The sequence below is a fragment of the Anser anser genome (assembly GCF_964211835.1).
Source record: "Anser anser genome assembly, contig: HAP1_SCAFFOLD_371, whole genome shotgun sequence".
In the NCBI taxonomy this organism is placed as follows: Eukaryota; Metazoa; Chordata; class Aves; order Anseriformes; family Anatidae; genus Anser; species Anser anser.
Genome location: NW_028154200.1, coordinates 57,139 through 78,218, shown reverse-complemented (window position 1 = coordinate 78,218; position 21,080 = coordinate 57,139). Strand labels below are relative to the sequence as shown.

Here is a 21,080-nt window from a genome sequence, read left to right as displayed (position 1 = left end):
TAGGGGCCTCTGCTCGTGTGTGGCTGAAGGGACCCAGCACCCCAGGGACCCCACCTATAGGTCACTATAGGGGCCTGGCCATAAGGAGCTGTAGGGTCCTGGTTGTGTGGGGCTATAGGGAGCCGGTTATACAGTGCTATAGGGACCCCAGGCCATAGGGGGCCATAGGGGCCCAGCTATAGGGTGCCACAGGGAGTGGGCTAGAGGGCACTATAAGGACCCCCCAGGCCACAGGGCACTATATGGACCTGGCCATAGGGCCCCACCTATAGGATCCCATAGGGATCCCAGGCCATAGGGTACTATAGGGAATCGGCTACGGGGCGCTATAGGGACCCCTGTCCATAGGGGGCCATAGGGACCCAGCTATGGGGTCCTATAGGCACCCCACACCATTGTGCCCTATAGAGCCCTATAGGGACCCCAGGCCATAGGGGGCCACAGGGGGCCCACCATAGGGCCCCATAGGGACCCCAGGCCATAGGGCACTATAGGCACCCGGCTATAGGGGGCCACAGGGACCCCACCATAGGGCCCCATAGGGACCCCAGGCCATAGGGCACTCTAGGCACCCGGCTATAGGGGGCCACAGGGACCCCACCATAGGGCCCCATAGGGACCCCAGGCCATAGGGCACTATAGGCACCCGGCTATAGGGGGCCACAGGGACCCCACCATAGGGCCCCATAGGGATCCCAGGCCATAGGGCACTATAGGCACCCGGCTATAGGGGGCCACAGGGACCCCACCATAGGGCCCCATAGGGACCCCAGGCCATAGGGCACTATAGGCACCCGGCTATAGGGGGCCACAGGGACCCCACCTATAGGGCCCCATAGGGACCCCAGGCCATAGGGCACTATAGGCACCCGGCTATAGGGGGCCACAGGGACCCCACCATAGGGCCCCATAGAGACCCCAGGCCATAGGGCACTCTAGGCACCCGGCTATAGGGGGCCACAGGGACCCCACCATAGGGCCCCATAGGGACCCCAGGCCATAGGGCACTATAGGCACCCGGCTATAGGGGGCCACAGGGACCCCACCTATAGGGCCCCATAGGGACCCCAGGCCATAGGGCACTATAGGCACCCGGCTATAGGGGGCCACAGGGACCCCACCATAGGGCCCCATAGGGATCCCAGGCCATAGGGCACTATAGGCACCCGGCTATAGGGGGCCACAGGGACCCCACCATAGGGCCCCATAGGGACCCCAGGCCATAGGGCACTATAGGCACCCGGCTATAGGGGGCCACAGGGACCCCACCTATAGGGCCCCATAGGGACCCCAGGCCATAGGGCACTATAGGCACCCGGCTATAGGGGGCCACAGGGACCCCACCATAGGGCCCCATAGGGATCCCAGGCCATAGGGCACTATAGGCACCCGGCTATAGGGGGCCACAGGGACCCCACCATAGGGCCCCATAGGGACCCCAGGCCATAGGGCACTATAGGCACCCGGCTATAGGGGGCCACAGGGACCCCACCTATAGGGCCCCATAGGGACCCCAGGCCATAGGGCACTATAGGCACCCGGCTATAGGGGGCCACAGGGACCCCACCATAGGGCCCCATAGGGACCCCAGGCCATAGGGCACTATAGGCACCCGGCTATAGGGGGCCACAGGGACCCCACCTATAGGGCCCCATAGGGACCCCAGGCCATAGGGCACTATAGGCACCCGGCTATAGGGGGCCACAGGGACCCCACCATAGGGCCCCATAGGGACCCCAGGCCATAGGGCACTATAGGCACCCGGCTATAGGGGGCCACAGGGACCCCACCTATAGGGCCCCATAGGGACCCCAGGCCATAGGGCACTATAGGCACCCGGCTATAGGGGGCCACAGGGACCCCACCATAGGGCCCCATAGGGATCCCAGGCCATAGGGCACTATAGGCACCCGGCTATAGGGGGCCACAGGGACCCCACCATAGGGCCCCATAGGGACCCCAGGCCATAGGGCACTATAGGCACCCGGCTATAGGGGGCCACAGGGACCCCACCTATAGGGCCCCATAGGGACCCCAGGCCATAGGGCACTATAGGCACCCGGCTATAGGGGGCCACAGGGACCCCACCATAGGGCCCCATAGGGATCCCAGGCCATAGGGCACTATAGGCACCCGGCTATAGGGGGCCACAGGGACCCCACCATAGGGCCCCATAGGGACCCCAGGCCATAGGGCACTCTAGGCACCCGGCTATAGGGGGCCACAGGGACCCCACCATAGGGCCCCATAGGGACCCCAGGCCATAGGGCACTCTAGGCACCCGGCTATAGGGGGCCACAGGGACCCCACCATAGGGCCCCATAGGGACCCCAGGCCATAGGGCACTCTAGGCACCCGGCTATAGGGGGCCACAGGGACCCCACCATAGGGCCCCATAGGGACCCCAGGCCATAGGGCACTATAGGCACCCGGCTATAGGGGGCCACAGGGACCCCACCTATAGGGCCCCATAGGGACCCCAGGCCATAGGGCACTATAGGCACCCGGCTATAGGGGGCCACAGGGACCCCACCATAGGGCCCCATAGGGACCCCAGGCCATAGGGCACTATAGGCACCCGGCTATAGGGGGCCACAGGGACCCCACCATAGGGCCCCATAGGGACCCCAGGCCATAGGGCACTATAGGCACCCGGCTATAGGGGGCCACAGGGACCCCACCATAGGGCCCCATAGGGACCCCAGGCCATAGGGGCCCCCCGATAGGCCCCGCAGGCCCCGCCCACAGCCCCGCAGGCCCCGCCCACCGCCCCCGCAGGCCCCGCCCCCTCCCCTGGCCCCGCCCCTCTCAGTGTGCCTGCGCGCTGCAGGCCGAGCGCACGTGCAGGGCCGGACGGCAGCGCGGCGGCGCGAGGCGAGGCAGGCGGGGGGGCCAGGAGGGGAGAGCACCCCCCCCTACGTGACCTCGGGGGGCTTGGGACCCCCCTCACGTGACCCCGGGGGGGCTTTGAGGGGCCTGGGCCCCCCCCCCATTGCTCGGGAACCCCCCCCCAAATGGCCTCGGGGGGGCTTTGAGGGGTCTTGAGACCACCCCCACACGTTGTTTGGGAGTGAGGTGGGGCCTTGGGGCCCCCCCGAAATGATTCCGGGGGGGCTTTGGGGGGCTTTGCCCCCCCTCCCCCATGTGACCCCCGGGGGTGGTTGAGAGCCTTGGGACCCCCGCCTAAATGGCCCCGGGGGGGCTGAGAGGGGCCTTGGGACCCCCCCATGTGACTTGAGGGGCTTTGGGACCCCCCCCCCATTTAACCCAGGGAGGTGTGTGGGGTCTTGGGACCCCCCCAGTGTGACCCTGGGGGGCTTTGGGACCCCCCCCATGTGACAGTTGGGGGCCTTGGGACCCCCCCATGTAACCCCAGGGGGCCTTTGGGGTCTTGGGACCCCCACAGTGTGACCCTGGGGGGCCTTGGGACCCCCCCCATGTAACCCTAGGGAGTGTCTGGGGGCTCGGCCCCCCCCCCCCCGACTCCTGGGGGGTATTCGCCGCCCCCCCCCACGTCCCCATTCTGCGGGATCTGGGGGGGGGCCCTCCTCACGCCTCCCCCGGCCTGTGTCCCTCCCCAGGCCCCGCTGTCACCATGTCCTCGTGGCGCCCAGCTCGTCCCCAGGACAGCCTCCCCAGCACGTGAGTTTTGTTTTTTTTGGGGGGGGGGGGGGAGAGGATTTGGGGGGGGAGGTGACAACAGCCGCCCCCCCCCCCGCTGTCCCCACTGTCCCTACAGGATCCTCAGCAGAAGTGACAATGACGACGACGACTCCGGGAGTGACTTCGAGACCACCCTGCGGCCCAAGCGGGGGGCGCAGGGGGGGCCCAGCCCCTGCCCCGTATGTGTCCCCTGTCCCCCCCCCCCCCCCAAAGCCGTGTCCCCCTTGTCACCCCGTTGTCACCTCCACAGGTCCCCAAACATTCCCGGAGGGAGCCCAGCGAGGATGGGAGCAGCCCGGAGCAGAACGTCCTCTTCCAGGCCGTCAGGAATGGCGGGGTGGCCATCGAGGTGACACGGGGATGCGGGGGGGACACGGGGGGACATGGGGGGACACGGGGATATGTGGGGGGACACGGAGACACACGGGGAGAAAGGGGACATGGGGACACGGGACAAAGAGGCACGGGACCAAAGCCAGCTCCCGAAGGGACACGGGGACACGTCCACCTTGGGAAGGGGACATGGGGGGGCCATTTGCCCTGATGTGGGGCCACCGCGTGCCACCATGCGTCACCACGCGTCACCGCGCCTCCAGGTGGTGGTGGACGAGTGGCTGGAGGGCTACAAGCGGGACCGGGAGCCGGCCTTCCTGGAGCTCGTCAACTTCATCGTCCGCTCCTGCGGCTGCCGAGGTGCGGCCGCCCCGCACCCCGTCCCCCTGCCACCACCCTGGGGGATGTCCCTGTCACCCAGCACGTCCCCTCCCGGCAGGCACGGTGACGCTGGCCATGCTGCGGGAGCTGCAGAACACCGAGATCATCCGGCGGCTGACCGAGAGCTTCGATGAGGTAACGGGGGATGTGGTGGTGGTGCGGGGACGCCGCCATTTTGTCACCTCTGTGAGGCGGCCATCTTGTCACCGGTGTGACGCCGCCATCTTGTCCCCTTGCATCCCCGCCACTTTGTCCCTTTGCGTCCCCACCATTTTGTCACCTTTGTGACCCCAGCATTTTGTCCCTTTTGTTCTCGATACTTTATTTTTTTGCATTGCCTCCATTTTGTCACTTCTGTGAGGCAGCCGTCTTGTCACCTGTGTGACGCTGCCATTTTGTCCCCTTGCGTCCCTGCCATTTTGTTACCTATGTGATCCCAACATTTTGTTATTTTTGTGACCCCACATTTTGTCCCTGTGTCCCCAACATTTTTTTCCATCGCCGCCATTTTGTCACCTCTGTGAGGGGGCCATCTTGTCACCTGTGTGACGCCGCCATCTTGTCCCCTTGCGTCCCCGCCACTTTGTCCCTTTGCGTCCCCACCATTTTGTCACCTTTGTGACCCCAGCATTTTGTCCCTTTTGTTCTCGATACTTTATTTTTTTGCATTGCCTCCATTTTGTCACTTCTGTGAGGCGGCCATCTTGTCACCTGTGTGACGCCGCCATCTTGTCCCCTTGCGTCCCCGCCACTTTGTCACGTGTGTGATCCTGCCACTTTGTCATCTGTGTGACCCAACGTTTTGTCCCTTTGTGTTCCCTCATTTTGTCCTTTTGCATCCCCCCCCCATTTTGTCCCTTTATGTCCCCCCATTTTGTCCCTTTCTGCCCCCTCATTTTGTCCCTTTGTGTCCCCTCATTTTGTCCTTTTGCATCCCCCCATTTTGTCCCCATTTTGTCCCTTTATGTCCATTCCATGTTGTCCCTTTCTGCCCCCCCATTTTGTCCCTTTCTGCCCCCCCATTTTGTCCCTTTGTGTCCCCTCATTTTGTCCTTTTGCATCCCCCCATTTTGTCCCCTTGTGTCCCCATTTTGTCCCTTTATGTCCATTCCATGTTGTCCCTTTCTGCCCCCGTTTAGTCCCTTTCTGCCCCCCCGTTTTGTCCCTTTGTGTCCCCATTTTGTCCGTTCCAATCTCCCATTTTGTTCCTTTTTGGCCCCGTTTTGTTCCTTTGTGTCCCCATTTTGTCCCTTCCAACCCCCCCATTTTGTCCCTTCCAATCCCCCCATTTTGTCCCCTTGTGTTCCCTCATTTTGTCCTTTTGCATCCCCCCTGTTTTGTCCCCTTGTGTCCCCATTTTGTCCCTTTACGTCCTTTCCATGTTGTCCCTTTCTGCTCCCGTTTTGTCCCTTTCTGCCCCCCATTTTGTCCCTTTGTGTCCCCATTTTGTCCCTTCACATTCTCTCCATTTTGTCCCCTTGTGTCCCCATTTTGTCTTTGTGTCCCCATTTTGTCCCTTCCAGTCCCCCCATTTTGTCCCTTTCCATTCGCCTATGTTGTCTCTTTGTGTCCCCTCATTTTGTCCCTTTGTGTGTCCATTTTGTCCCTTTACATTCCCTCCATGTTATCCCTTTCCATCCCCAATTTAACCCCTTTCCAACCCCCGTTTTGTCCCTTCGTGTCTCCATTTTGTCCCTTTGTGTCCCCATTTTGTCCCTTTCCATCCCCCCATTTTGTCCCCTTGTGTCCCCATTTTGTCCCTTTATGTTCCCTCCATGTTGTCCCTTTATGTTCCCTCTACATTGTCCCTCTGCATCCCCATTTTGACCCTTTATGTCCCCCTCGTTTTGTCCCTTTGCGTCCCCACCACGTTGTCCCTTTGTGTCTCCATTCTGTCCCCTTGTGTCCCCCCCCCCGCAGGACTCCGCCGACTACCCGCTCTCCCTCTCCGGGGGGCCGTGGCGCCGTTTCCGAGGGTCATTCGGGGCGGCGGTGGTGGCGGTGGCCCTGCGGTGCCGCCACTCCGTCCTCTACGACGGCTTCCTCCTCGGCGGCCTCACCGCGCTGCTCACCAGCCTCGCCGACTCCCAGGTGCGCGCCTTCCGCCACACGGCCACCTTGGCAGGTAGGTGACGCCCCCCCCCAAAAAAATTGTCACCCGCCGGGCGTCCCCACCACCGTACTGCCACCGTCCCGCTGTCCCCAGCCATGAAGCTGATGACGGCGCTGGTGGAGGTGGCGCTGTGGCTGAGCCAACGCCGCGACAGCACCCGGAGGCTCTACGAGGCCGAGAGGGCCAAGCCCCCCCGCCGGAGAGCCCCCGGCAAGCTGGAGTCGCTGCAGGAGACGCTGCGGGAGGTGGGTGACATTCGGGGACGCAGCGGGGACGCGGGCGCGGGGCGCCCCGGTGACACCCGTGGGTGCCGGCCAGCTCCAGGACCAGCAGGAGGAGATCGAGGCCATGATGAACGCCATCTTCAAGGGCGTCTTCGTGCACCGATACAGGTGGGGGCGTGCTGGGGGGCACTGGGTGGTGCTGGGGTGCACTGGGTGCCACTGGATGGCACTGGGTGGTGCTGGGTTGGTGTGGGGTGGCACTGGGTGGCACTGGATGGAACTGGGAGCAGCATGGTTAGGGACTGGAGCCACTGGGGAGAGCCCAGTTGGGGACTGGGACCAGTTTGGAGTTGGGATAGGAACCAGGAAGGGTTCTTGTTGGAGAATGTCACCAGGAGGGGTTGGGGACTGGGACCAGTTTGGAACTGGGACGGAACCAAGTTGGGTTCTTCTTGGAGAACGTCACCAATGGGGGTTGGGGACTGGGACCAGTTTGGAACTGGGACGGAACCAAGTTGGGTTCTTCTTGAAGAACATCACCAGGAGGGGTTGGGGACTGGGACCAGTTTGGAACTGGGACGGAACCAAGTTGGGTTCTCCTTGGAGAACGTCACCAGGAGGGGTTGGGGACTGGGACCAGGATGTTGTCACCGGGACGGGGGGTCCCTGTGGTGGCCTTGGGGACACCGAGCGTGGCGGGGCCGGAGCCATGGGGGCCGGCGGTGTCCCCGTGGCGATGTCCCCGTGGCGGTGTCCCCGTGGCGGTGTCCCCGTGGCGGTGTCCCCACGGCGGTGTCCCCCCCCCCAGGGACGTGGTGCCCGACATCCGCGCGCTGTGCATGGAGGAGCTGGGGACGTGGATGTGCAGCTTCCCGGCCTCCTTCCTCACCGACGGGCACCTCAAGTACCTCGGCTGGACCCTGCACGACAAGGTGGGGACACCTCGGGGACATGGGGACACAGGGACACCTTGGGGGACACCTCGGGGACGTGGGGTTGCCTTGGGGACACCCAGGGAGGGACACTTCGGGCCAGGAGGGGACACTTGGGGACACTTGGGGTCAGGACAGGAGACACTTGGGGACCACTGGGGCCAGGAGGGGACGGCTGGGGACCTTTGGGAGCAGGATGGGGGACACTTGGGGACATTTGGGGCCAGGAGAGGGGACAGCTGGGGACCTTTGGGGCTGGGAGGGGACACTTGGGGACACTTGGGGACACTTGGGGTCAGGAGAGGAGCCACTTGGGGACCACTGGGACCAGGATAAGGGACACTTGGGGACACTTGGGGCTGGGAGAGGGGACCCTTGGGGACCTTTGGGGCCGGGAGGGGACCCTTGGGGACCCATGGGGACACTTGGGGTCAGGAGAGGAGCCACCTGGGGACCACTGGGGCCAGGAGGGGACGGCTGGGGACCTTTGGGGCCAGGATAGGGGACACTTGGGGACACTTGGGGCTGGGAGAGGGGACCCTTGGGGACCTTTGGGGCCGGGAGGGGACCCTTGGGGACACTTGGGGCTGGGAGGGGACACTTGGGGACCCTTGGGGACACTCGGCCCCGCAGCAGGGGGAGGTGCGGCTGCGCTGCGTGCGGGCGCTGCAGGGGCTCTACGCCCGCCAGGACACGGCCGCGCACATGGAGCTCTTCACCAGCCGCTTCAAGGTGACGCTGTCCCCTCCCCCTGTCCCCAACCCCGTCACCCCCCTGCCGAGGTCCCCAGCGGGTGACAACGGGTCCCCGTGTCCTCCCCCCCCCCCCCCCAGGCCCGCTTGGTGGCCATGGTACTGGACAAGGAGCCCGAGGTGGCCGTGGAGGTGGTGAAGCTGCTGACGGTGATGCTGGTGTGAGTTTGGGGACGTTGGGGACACGGGGGGGGGACACTGGGGACAAGGGGGACATTGGGGACGTTGGGGACAAGGGGGGCATTGGGGACGGGGGGACAGAGGGGGTATGGGGACACTGGGGACAAGGGGGGCATTGGGGACGGGGGGACATTGGGGACATTGGGGACAAGGGGGGCATTGGGGACAAGGGGGACAAGGGGGACACTGAGGATGTTGGGGACAAGGGGGACATTGGGGACAGGGGGGACACTGGGGACAGGGGGACATTGGGGACAAGGGGGACAAAGGGACAGGGGGACACGGGATGGGCTTGGAGGGGACAAAGGGACGAGGGGACACAAAATGGGGGAGATGAGGCCAGGGAGGGATGGGGGGGGACACTGGGGACGTTGGGGACACTGGGGACAAGGGGGACTTTGGGGACAAGGGGGACATCGGGGACATTGGGGACATGGGATGGGGTTGGAGGGAACGAAGGGCCGAGGGGACACAAAAACGGGTGAGACGAGGCCGGGAAGGACACGGACACGGGGACAAGGGGCGGGGAGGGGGGGACACACGGCTCGGGGACAGGTGACAGCGGCCAGCGGTGTCCCCGTGTCACCGCCCGCAGCACGGTGGCCGAGGCACTGACGGAGGCCGACTGCCACCGCGTCTACCCGGCCGTCTTCTGCACCCGCCGCGCCCTCGCCTCCGCCGCCGGCCTCTTCCTCTACCGCAGGTGAGGCCGGGCCACCTCCCGTGTCCCCTGTCCCCTCCCGGTGCCACCTCCCGTGTCCCCTGTCCCCTCCCGGTGTCACCCCCCGTGTCCCCTGTCCCCTCCCGGTGTCACCCCCCGGGTCTTTTTCCCCTCCCGGTGCCACCCCCAGGCATTGTCCCCCCGGGTATCGTCCCCAGTCGGTGCCGCCACCGGGCTGCCGGAGCTTGGTGGCAGCTGGGGACGTCCCCGTGGGGACGGTGGCACCCGGCCCTGCCTTGTCCCCGTCCTGTGTCCCTCTCTGTCCCCAACCCTGTCCCTGTCCCCACGGGACCTCTCTGTCCCCATCCCGTGTCCCTTTGTGTCCCCGGCCCCGTCCCTGTCCCCACGGGACCCCGGTGTCCCACCCCCGTGTCCCTTTGTGTCCCCCTGTCCCCACCCCATGTCCCCATCCCCCCCGATGTCCCCCTCCCCATTGTCACCCCCGTGTCCTTGTCCCCAGCCTGCTGTCCCCGCGGAACGAGGGTGACACCGAGCCGTCCCCCGGCACCGGGGACAACCGGACCTTCTTCCGCCTGCTGCTGGCCTTCTTCATCGGGAGCGAGGTGACACCGGGGGACAGCTGGGACACCCAGGGGACACCCCGGGGACACCCCGGGGACACCAGGGGACACCAGGGGACACCCCGGGGACAGTCAGGGGCACCCAGGGGACACCCAGGGACACCCAGGGCACCCTAGGTGACTTCAGGGACACCCGGGGACATCGAGGAGATACCCAGGGGACACCTGGGGACACCCCAGGGACACCTGAGGACAGTCAGGGGACACCCAGGGGACACCCCGGAGACATTCAGGGACACCCAGGGGACACCCAGGGGACACCCCGGGGACACCCCGGGGACACCAGGGGACATCCAGGGGACACCTGGGAACACACAGGGGACAGCCAGGGGCACCCAGGGGACAGCTGGGGACAGCCAGGCGCACCCAGGGGACAGCCCAGGGACACTCAGGGGATCCCAGAAGACACCAGGTGACACCCAAGGGACACCCAAGGGACACCAGGGGACACCTAGGGGAAACCCATGGGACACCTGGGGATACCCAGGGACCCCGTGTGACACCCAAGGGACCCCAGGTCATCCCGGGGGGCACCCGGGGGACACCTAGGGGACACCCAAGGGACCCCCAGCTGACCCCAGGTGACACCCAAGGGACCCCAGGTGGCCCTGGGTGACCCCAGGGGACACCAAGTGACACCCAAGGGACACCTAGGGGAAACCCACGGGACACCCCAGGGACATCCAGGGAATATCCAGGGGTCACCCAGGGGACACCCTAGGGACCCCAAGTGACACCCAGGGGACCCCAGGGGACATCAAGGGACACCCAGGGAACACCTCAGGGACACCCAAGGGACCCTGGGTGACACCAGGTGACACCCAGGGGACCCCAAGGGAGACCCAGGGACAGCCAGGGGACACCCAAGGGACCTCTGGTGACACCCAAGGGACCCCAGGGGACACCCAGGGAACACCTCGGGGACACCCAAGGGACCCCAGGTCGCCCTACTTGACCCCAGGTGACACCCAGGGGACACCTAGGAGAAACCCAGGGGAAACCCAGGGGACAGACACCCTAGGGACCCCAAGTGACACCCAGGGGACCCCAAGGGACACGCAGGGGACACCCAGGGGACCTCTGGTGACACCCAAGGGACCCCAGGTGACAGCGCTGTCCCTGTCCCCAGCTCCACCAGCATGCCCCGTACCTCGTGGACAGCCTCTGGGACTGCGCCGGGGCCCGGCTGCGGGACTGGGACACGGCCGGGGGGCTGCTGCTGGAGGAGGCCCCCGGGGAGGGTGGGCAACTGGGGGGCACTGGGAGGCACTGGGAGGGTGCCAGGGGGGCACTGGGAGGGACTGGGGGGCGCTGGGAGGGACTGGGATGGGACTGGGAGGGACTGGAAGGGCGCTAGGGGGCACTCAGATGGTGCCACGGGGCACTGGGATGGCACTGGGGGGCACTGGGGAGTACCGGGATGGGACTGGAGGGCACTGGGAATAACTGGGAAGGCACTGGGAGCATGCCAGGGGGCACTGGGAGGGACTGGGGGGGACTGGGATGGGACTGGGGGGCACTGGGAGGGCACTGGGATGGACATGTCTGGGGGGGGCTGCTGCTGGAGGAGGCCCCCGGGGAGGGTGGGCAACTGGGGGGCACTGGGAGGGGACTGGGAGGGGATTGGGAGGGCGCCAGGGGGCACTGGGAGGGACTGGGGGGCACTGGGAGGGACTGGAAGGGCGCTAGAGGGCACTGGGGGACACTGGGAGGGAACTGGGAGGCACTGGGGGGCACTGTGGAGTACTGGGATGGGACTGGGAGGAACTGGGGATAACTGGGAGGGCACTGGGAGGGCAGCAGGGGACACTGGGATGGGACTGGGGGGCACTGGGAGGGCACTGGGATGGACATGGCTGGCGGGGGGCTGCTGCTGGAGGAGGCCCCCGGGGAGGGTGGGCAACTGGGGGGCACTGGGAGGGGACTGGGAGGGCGCCAGGGGGCACTGGGAGGGACTGGGGGGCACTGGGAGGGACTGGGAGGGACTGGAAGGGCGCTAGGGGGCACTGGGAGGGGACTGGGAGGCACTGGGAGGGGACTAGGAGAGCTCCAGGGGGCACTGGGAGGCACTGGGGGGCACTGGGGAGTACTGGAAGGAACTGGGGATAACTGGGAGGGCACCTGGGTTCACTGGGAGGGGACTGGGAGGCACTGGGAGACACTGAGGGGAACTGGGATTGGACTGGGGGGCATTGGGAGGGCACTGGGAGGCACTGGGAACCCCCCCAATCCCCTCCCAGTCCCTCCCAGTCCATCCCAGTTCCCCCCCAGCCCCCCCAGCCCCCTCCCAGTCCCTCCCAGCCCATCCCACTTCCCCCCCCAACTCCCCCCAGTCCCCCCCCAGCCCCCCCGAGCCCCCTCCCAGTCCATCCCAGTCCATCCCAGTCCATCCCAGTCCCCCCCCAACCCCCTCCCAGCCCCCCCAGCCCCCTTCCAGTCCATCCCAGTCCATCCCAGTCCCCCCCAGTCCCCTCCCAACCCCCTCCCAACACCCCCAGGCCCCTTCCAGTCCATCCCAGTCCATCCCAGTCCCCTCCCAACCCCCTCCCAACACCCCCAGCCCCCTCCCAGTCCATCCCAGTCCATCCCAGTCCCCTCCAAACCCCCTCCCAACACCCCCAGCCCCCTCCCAGTCCCCCCCAGCTCCCTCAGCCCCCTCCCAGTCCCTCCAGTCCATCCCAGTCCCCCCCCAACCCCCTCCCAGTCCGCTCCCAGCCTCCCCCCAGCCCCCCCAGCTCCCTCCCAGTCCATCCCAGTCCCCTCCCAACCCCCTCCCAACACCCCCAGCCCCCTCCCAGTCCCTCCCAGTCCATCCCAGTCCCCTCCCAACCCCCTCCCAACACCCCCAGCCCCCTCCCTGTCCATCCCAATCCCCCCCCAGCCCCCTCCCAGTCCCTCCCAGTTCCCCCCCAACCCCCTCCCATTCCCCCCCCAACCCCCTCCCAGCCCCCCCAGCCCCCTCCCAGTCCCCCCCAGCTCCCTCAGCCCCCTCCCAGTCCCTCCCAGTTCCCCCCCCAACCCCCTCCCAGCCCCCCCAGCCCCCTCCCAGTCCCTCCCAGTCCATCCCAGTTCCCCCCCCCAGCGCTCAACGACCAGCAGGAGAAGGCCCTGGTGGAGATCCTGGCGGCCAGCGCCAAGCGGGCGGCCGGGGGGGGGCCTCCGGTGGGACGGGGACCCACCCGCAAGGTACCGGGGGGTGACGTTGTCACCTGGGGGGGGGCACTGTCACCTGGGGGGGGTCATTGTCACCTGGGGGGGGGTTATTGTCACCGGGGGGGGGGTCATTGTCACTTGGGGGGGCCATTGTCACTGGGGAAGGGGGTCATTGTCACCGGGGGGGGTCATTGTCACCTGGGGGGGGTCATTGTCACCTGGGGGGGGGTCATTGTCACTTGGGGGGGGTCATTGTCACCCGGGGGGGGTTATTGTCACCTTGGGGGGGGTCACTGTCACCGGGGGGGGGGTCACGGGGGGGGGGTGTCTCAGTGTCACCCTGGGGGGGGGAAGTATTGTCATCTTGGGGGTGTCGTTGTCACCTGGGGGGGGGTCACTGTCCCCTGGGGGGGGTCACTGTCACCTGGGCGGGTGTCAGCGTCCCCCGGGGGGTGTCATTGTCCCCCGGGGGGGTGGGGGGTGACTGTCACCTGTGCCCCCCCCCAGCTGTCCCCCCGGGAGAAGCGGGCGGTGGCGGAGCAGCGCTCCCAGCTCTGCCTCTGCCTGGCCCCGATCCTGCCCCGGCTGCTGGCCAAGGTGAGGGGACCCCGGGGGGGACCTTGGGGACATTTTTTTGGGGGGGGGGGTGAGGGTGACACCCGGGTGACCCCCCCCACCCCGTGTGTCCCCCCCCCCCCAACAGTTTTCGGCGGACGAGGAGAAGGTGACGCCGCTGCTGGAGGTGCTGGGCTGCTTCGAGCTCAGCGTCTACTGCACGGCGCGGCTGGAGAGGGTGAGGGCAGGGGCGGCCTTATAGGGGCCTTATAGGGTCACGCGGTCCTTATAGGGTCACGCAGTCCTTCTAGGGTCACCCGGTCCTTATAGGGTCACCCAGCCCCAATCCTATAGGGTCACCCTGTCCGCATTCCTATAGGGTCACCTGGTCCTTATAGGGTCACCCGGCCCCAATCCTATAGGGTCACGCAGTCCTTATAGGGTCACGCGGTCCTTATAGGGTCATCTGGCCCCAATCCTGTAGGGTCACCCAGCCCAAATCCTGTAGGGTCACCCTGTCCCCAATCCTATAAGGTCATGCGGTCCTTATAGGGTCACACGGTCCCAACCCTATAGGGTCACACGGTTCCAACCCTATAGGGTCACACGGTCCTGATAGGGTCACACAGTTCTTATAGGGTCCCCCGGTCCTTATAGGGTCACCCAGCCCCAATCCTATAGGGTCACCATGTCCCCAGTCCCTATAGGGTCACCTGGCCCCAATCCTTCTAGGGTCACCCATTCCCCATAGGGTCCCCGTGTCCCCTCACCATTTGGGGTCCCCGTGTCCCCAGTCCTTCTAGGGTCACCCATTCCCCATAGGGTCACCGTGTCCCCTTGCCCTTTGGGGTCCCCGTGTCCCCTCACCATTTGGGGTCCCCGTGTCCCCAATCCTTATAGGGTCATCCATTCCTTATAGGGTCCCCGTGTCGCCTCACCCTTCGGGGTCCCCGTGTCCCCTCACCCTTTGGGGTCCCCGTGTCCCCAATCCTTCTAGGGTCACCCATTCCCCATAGGGTCCCCGTGTTCCCTCACCATTTGGGGTCCCCGTGTCCCTAATCCTTCTAGGGTCACCCATTCCCCATAGGGTCCCCGTGTCCCCTCACCATTTGGGGTCCCCGTGTCCCCAACCCCATATCCCCCCCCCAGCCCCTGGAGCAGGCGCTGGCGCAGCTGCAGGAGCTGGTGCTGAAGCACACGGGGCCGGGGGTCCTGGAGGCGGCCGCCCGCGTCCTGGGGACCTTCTGCGACCCCCGGCTGCCGCTGCGGGGCCGCGGGGAGCTGGCGTGGAGCCTCCTCGGGGACCTGCTGGGGGAGCGCTGCCACCGCCTGCTGCAGGTACGGGGGGATTGGGGGGATTAGGGGGGATTGTGGGGGATTTGGGGGGGATTTGGGGGGGATTAGGGGGGATTGTAGGGGGTTTGGGGGGGATTAGGGGGGATTTGGGGGGATTAGGGGGGATTTGGGGGGGATTAGGGGGGATTGTAGGGGGTTTGGGGGGGATTTGGGGGGGATTAGGGGGGATTGTAGGGGATTTGGGGGGGATTTGGGGGGGATTTGGGGGGGATTAGGGGGGATTGTAGGGGGTTTGGGGGGGATTTGGAGGGGATTAGGGGGGATTGTAGGGGGTTTGGGGGGGATTTGGGGGGAATTAGGGGGGATTATAGGGGATTTGGGGGGATTTGGGGGGGATTAGGGGGGACTATAGGGGGTTTTTGGGGATTTGGGGGGGATTAGGGGGGACTATAGGGGGATTATAGGGGATTTGGGGGGGATTAGGGGGGATTATAGGGGGTTTGGAGGGGAATTGGTGGGGATTGGGGGGGGATTTGGGAGGGATTAGGGGGATTATAGGGGGTTTGGGGGGGATTCGGGGGCATTAGGGGAGATTATAGGGGGTTTGGGGGGATTTGGGGGGGATTATAGGGGATTTGGGAGGGATTATGGGGGATTTGTAGGGGGTTTGGGGGGGATTGGGGGGATTTGTAGGGGGTTTGGGGGGATTAGGGGGGACTATAGGGGATTTGGGGGGATTAGGGGGATTATAGGGGGTTTGGGGGGGATTAGGGGGGACTGTAGGGGGTTAGGGGGGATTTGTAGGGGGTTAGGGGGGATTTGGGGGGGGATTATAGGGGATTTGGGGGGGATTAGGGGGGGTTTGTAGGGGGTTTGGGGTGGATTAGCGGGGATTATAGGGGGTTTGGGGGGATTTGGGGGGGATTTGGGGGGGATTAGGGGGGATTTGTAGGGGGTTTGGGGGGATTTGGGGGGATTATAGGGGGTTTGGGGGGGATTAGGGGGGATTATAGGAGGTTTGGGGGGGATTTGGGGGTGTTTGGGGGGGATTATAGGGAGTTTGGGGGGGATTTGTGGGGATTTGTAGGGGATTTGGGGGGGATTTGGGGGGCAGTTGGGGGTTTGGGGGGGATTTGAGGTGGGTTTGGGGTTATGGGGTGGGGATGGGGGCATGGGGGAGCTGCTGGGGGAGCGCTGCCACCGCCTGCTGCGGGTCCGGGGGGGTTGTAGGCGATTTGGGGGGGTTACAGGGGGTTTGGGGGGGATTAGGGGTGGGTTTGGGGTAAGGGGGTGGGGGTAACGGGGTGTCCCCAGCCCCGCGGGATGTCCCCGGCTGTCCCCAACCCCGCTGTCCCCCCCGCAGGCGCAGTCCCTGGACGAGGAGGAGCTGTACAGCGCCGCCGCCACCCTAAAGCGCCTCGCCGTCCTCTTCAAGTGTGCCCCGCGTCCCCAGCGTGTCCCCGACGTGTCCCCTCCTGTCCCCGACGTGTCCCCTCCTGTCCCCGATGTGTCCCCCCCTGTCCCCAGGTGTCCCCTGCTGGCCCCAGACGTTCCCCGCTGGCCCCGTGTCCCTGTTCCCTTTCCCCCTGTCCCCGTGTCCCCACCTCCTTGTCCCCATGTCCCTGTCCCTTTCCCCGTGTCCCTGATCTGTCCCCGATGTCCCCGTCCCCATGTCCTTGTCCCCTTCCCAATGTCCCTGTCCCCTTCCCGATGTCCCCAGGTCCCCGTCTCCACCTCCCTGTCCCCTTCCCTGTGTCTCCACCTCCCTGTCCCCTTCCCAATGTCTCCACCTCCCTGTCCCCATGTCCCCGTGTCCCCATGTCCCCATGTCCCCTGTCCCCGCAGCGCCCACGACCTGACGCCCTGGCAGCTCTTCGAGCCCTGCGTCCTCCTCCTGCAGCGCGCGGCCGACACGGGCGAGGTGCCCCCGCAGGTATCCGGGGACACTGGGGACACTGGGGACACTGGGGACAACGCCAGGGAGGGGACACGATGCCACCCCGTGTCCCCACAGCTCCTCGTCCCCGCCATCACCTGCGCCCACTTCCACATCCTCTGGGAGCTGTCCCGGCTGCCCGCCACCGACGTCCCCCAGGTGAGCGTGGGGACGTGGGGACACTGGGGAAGGGGACACGGGGACACTGGGGACACTGGAGAAGGGGACGGGGACACGGGGACACCGGGGCAGGGGACAGGGACGTGGGGATGTGGGGATAAGGGGACACGGGGACACCGTGGGGACAGGGACTTGGGGATATGGGGACATCGGGAAGGGGACAGGGACAGAGGGACGGGGACATGGGGACACTGGGCGGGGGACGGGGACAGGGGGACATGGGGCAGGGGACAGGGACGGGACATGGGGACAGGGAGAGGACATGGGGACAGGAAGAGGACACAGAACAGGAGATGGGGACAGGGACACGGGGACAGCGGTAGGAAATGGGGACATGGATGGGGACATGGGGACAGGAATAGGATACAGGGACAGGACATGGGGACAGGGACAGGACATGGGGACAGGGACAGGACATGGGGACAGGGATGGGGACTTGGGAACAGGAATAGGACACAGGGACAGGACACGGGGACAGGGACAGGACATGGGGACGGGGACAGGGACATGGGGACAGGACCAGGACCCCAGCAGCACACCCAGCAGCGCCAGCACCCCGAGGGGGACAACAGGGGGACAGCGGGGAGGGGACAACAGGGGGACAGCCCCCCCTTAGCGAGGACGTGGCCCCGGCTCGGGGACGTCCCCGAGTGCCACCCGGCTGTCCCCAAGTGCCACCCGGCTGTCCCCAGGAGCAGCTGCACGCCCTGAGGAGCAAGGCCACCTCCTTCTGCGCCCTGTGCCAGAGCTGCCTCTCCGACGGGGACGCCGGCGTCCGGGAGCAGGTGACGCCGCGGGGACACGGGGGGGGCGAGGTGACGCCGGCGGTGGCACACCGCCGACCCCGTCCCCGTTGTCCCCAAGGCCTTCGTGGTGCTGAGCGACCTCCTGCTGGTGCTGGGCCCCGCGGTGACGCGTGGGGACAGGGCGGCGCTGGCGCCCCTGCGGCTGGTGCCCGAAGCGGAGCTGCGCTGCCAGCTGGCCGCCGTGCTCCTCGACCACGTCTTCAGCCCCGGGGACGGGGACAGAGACGGTGAGGTCCCCAACGTGTCCCCAACGTGGCCCCAACGTGGCCCCGAGGTGGCCCCGGTGGGCCCCAGGTGGTCCTGGTGGTCGTGAGGTAGCCCCCGTGGCCCCAAAGTGGTCCCGGTGGCCCCAAAGTGGCCCAAAGACATCTTCGAGCAGTCCCTGGTGGCCTCGAGATGTCTCCGAGGTGGCCCTGGTGGCCCTGAGATGTCCCCTCGTGTCCCTAAGGTGGTCCCAAGATGGTCCCGGTGGTCCCCAGGTGGCCCCAGTGGCCCCTAAAGTGACCCCAATATCCCCAAGGTAGCCCCAAGGTCAAAAAAAGAGCTTCTGAGGTGGCCTTAAGGTGTATCTGAGGTGGCCGTGGTGGCCCTGAGATGTCCCCTCACGTCCCCAAGGTGGTCGCCAGGTGGTCCTCATGGACCCAAAGTGGACCCAGTGTCCTCAAAGTGCCCCCTCAATGTCCCCTTGCCCTCCCAAGCCCCCTCGAGGACCTCCCCCAGCTGCTCCTGGCGTCCCTTTAGCGTCCCCTGAGTCCTCTTCTTGTCTCCTGTGTCCCCTTAATGTCCCCAAGATGTCCCCAAGCCCCCTGGAGGACTTTTTCTGGCTGCTCCTGGCTTCCCTTCGGTGTCCCAGATCCCCTCAACATCCCTTCAATGTCCCCAAACCCCCTCGAGGACCTCCCCCGGCTGCTCCTGGCATCCCTTTAGTGTCCCCTCAGTGTCCCCTGTGTCCCCTCATTGTCCCCAAGATGTCCCCAAGCCCCCTGGAGGACTTTTCTGGCTGCTCCTGGCATCCGTTTGGTGTCCCAAGTCCCCTCAACGTCCCCTCGACGTCCCCAAACCCCCTCGAGGACCTCCCCCGGCTGCTCCTGGCTTCCTTTTAGTGTCCCCTCGGTGTCCCCAAGCTGTCCCCTTGTCCCCGCAGAGCCTGAGGACGCCGAGGCACGCATGGAGGAGCTGCACCGCCGCCGCGTGCTGCTGGCCGGCTTCTGCAAGCTCATCATCTACAACGTGCTGGAGCCCAGCGCCGCTTCCGACGTCTTCAAGCACTACGACAAGGTGGGGACACTTCTGGGGACACCAGCCCTGCGTCCCTGTCCCCCCCCCCCCCCCCGCTGTCCCCTCGGCTCTTTTGGGGACACCCCGTGTCCCCCCCTTTCTCCCCAGTTTTACGCCGATTACGGGGACATCATCAAGGAGACGCTGGTGTGCATCCGCCGCATGGACGGCCAGGAGTGGGCGCGCGTCGTGCTGCTCACCCTGCAGCAGGTCTGGGGGGGGGGCCTGGGGGGGCTGCAGGGGGATTTGGGGATCCTGGGGTGCTCATGGAGGTCCTGGGGGGCTCCACAGGGGGTTTGGGGTTCCTTGGGGGGCTCATGGAGGTCCTGGGGGGGGCTTCAGGGGGATTTGGGGGTCCTGGGGGGGCTCCAGAGGGGGCTTTGGGGTTCCTTGGGGGGCTCATGGAGGTCCTGGGGGGGGCTTCAGGGGGATTTGGGGGTCCTGGGGGGGCTCCACAGGGGGCTTTGGGGGTCCTCGGGGGCTCCAGGAGGCCCTAGGGGGCTCCAGAGGGGGCTTTGGGGTTCCTCGGGGGGCTCCAGGAGGTCCTGGGGGGCTCCAGAGGGGGCTTTGGGGTTCCTCGGGGGGCTCCAGGAGGTCCTGGGGGGCTCCAGAGGGGGCTTTGGGGGTACTTTTGGGGTCCTCAGGGTGCTCTCGGAGGTCCTGGGGGGGCTTCAGGGGAACTGGGGGCTCTGCGGTGCTCCAGAGGGGGCTTTGGGGTTCTTGGGGGGCGCTCCAGGAGGTTCTGGGGGGGGCGTCAGGGGGATTTGGGGGTCGCTGGGGGCTCCACGGGGGGCTTTGGGGGTCCTTGGGAGGCTCCAGGAGGTTCTGGGGGGCTCCAGAGGGGGCTTTGGGGTTCTTGGGGGGGGCTTCAGGAGGTTCTGAGGGGGCATCAGGGGGATTTGGGGGTCGCTGGGGGGCTCCACGGGGGGCTTTGGGGTTCCTTGGGGGCTCCAGGAGGTCCTGGGGGGGCTCCAGAGGGGGATTTGGGGGTCGTTGGGGGGGCTTCAGGAGGTCATGGGGGGGCTTCAGAGGGATTTGGGGGTCTTGGGGGGGCTCCAGAGGGGGCTTTGGGGTTCCTTGGGGGGCTCCAGGAGGTTCTGGGGAGGGGGTTGGAGGGATTTGGGGGTTGTGGGGGGCTCCAGAGGGGGGCTTTGGGGACACTTTTGGGGTCCTTGGCCTTATCTGGGAGGTCCTGGGGGGGCTTCAGGTGGATTTGGGGGGGCTTCAGAGGGGGTCTGGGGAGCTTTGGGGGCACTTTTGGGGTCCCTAGGGTGCTCTGGGGGGGCTTCAGGTGGATTTGGGGTTCCTGGGGGGCTCCAGGGGGGGCTTTTGGGGTCCCCTGGGGGGCTCCAGGAGGTCCTGGGCGGCTCCGGGTGGATCTGGGATTATCGGGGGGGCTCCTGTGGGGGGGGTTTTGGGGCCCTCCTGACCGTGCCCCCCCCCCCCCCCCCCGCTGCCCCCCCCCCCCAGGTGATGGCGGAGCTGCTGCTGGAGCACGGCCCCGAGGTGCGGGGGGCCCCCGCTTTTGGGGGGCTGCGGAATTTGGGGTGCCGCCTCGCCCTCTTCTTCAGCCCCCGCCCGCACCCCCACCGCCAGGCGCTGCTGCGCCTCCACCGGTAACGGGGGGGGGCCCGGGGGGGCCCGGATATTTGGGGGGGGGTCCTGGGGGGGTGTGGGGAGGGGGTTTGGGGTGTGGGGAGGGTGTTTTGGGGTGATGGGGGGGCTTTGGGGGGGCTTTGGGGGGAGGTTGGGGAGAATGTGGGGTGTTGGGGTAATTTGGGGGGGGTCAGGGGTATTTCGGGGGGGTAGAGTTTTTTGGGGGGGTCAGGGAGTATTTGGGGGACTCTGGGGGTGTGGGGAGGGGGTTTTGGGGTGTGGGGAGAGGGTTTTGGGGTGTTGGGGGGGCTTTGGGAGGGGTTTGGGGGGGGTTATGGGGTGTTGGGGTAATTTAGGGGGGATCAGGGCCATTTGGGGGGGGGGCTCGTTTTTTTGGGGG

At 66.3% G+C, this 21,080-nt stretch overlaps 1 protein-coding gene across 1 annotated transcript; it reads left to right on the top strand.

Moving 5' to 3' along the window:
• Positions 1-2,850: 2,850 nt before the first annotated feature.
• On the top strand, positions 2,851-20,718 carry LOC310890368 (cohesin subunit SA-3-like). The gene is made up of 26 exons (XM_083852720.1): positions 2,851-2,879; positions 3,582-3,642; positions 3,740-3,842; positions 3,914-4,012; positions 4,260-4,356; positions 4,436-4,512; positions 6,298-6,502; positions 6,584-6,735; positions 6,809-6,882; positions 7,523-7,646; positions 8,280-8,378; positions 8,480-8,559; positions 9,174-9,281; positions 9,760-9,862; positions 11,010-11,121; positions 12,963-13,066; positions 13,541-13,630; positions 13,737-13,826; positions 14,738-14,926; positions 16,248-16,318; positions 16,730-16,979; positions 17,693-17,785; positions 17,865-18,033; positions 18,951-19,084; positions 19,193-19,294; positions 20,555-20,718. Exons 2-26 carry the CDS (start codon positions 3,596-3,598, stop codon positions 20,702-20,704), a joined length of 2,922 nt encoding a protein of 973 aa, XP_083708846.1. The 5' UTR covers positions 2,851-2,879; positions 3,582-3,595; the 3' UTR covers positions 20,705-20,718.
• Positions 20,719-21,080: the final 362 nt, after the last annotated feature.

Coding starts and splice junctions, on each gene's coding strand:
- LOC310890368 (XM_083852720.1), top strand. CDS start 3,596: ATGTCCTCGTGGCGCCCAGCTCGTCCCCAGGACAGCCTCCCCAGCAC. Junction 3,643..3,739: donor CAGGACAGCCTCCCCAGCAC/GTGAGTTTTGTT, acceptor CTGTCCCTACAG/GATCCTCAGCAGAAGTGACA. Junction 19,295..20,554: donor TGCTGCTCACCCTGCAGCAG/GTCTGGGGGGGG, acceptor CCCCCCCCCCAG/GTGATGGCGGAGCTGCTGCT.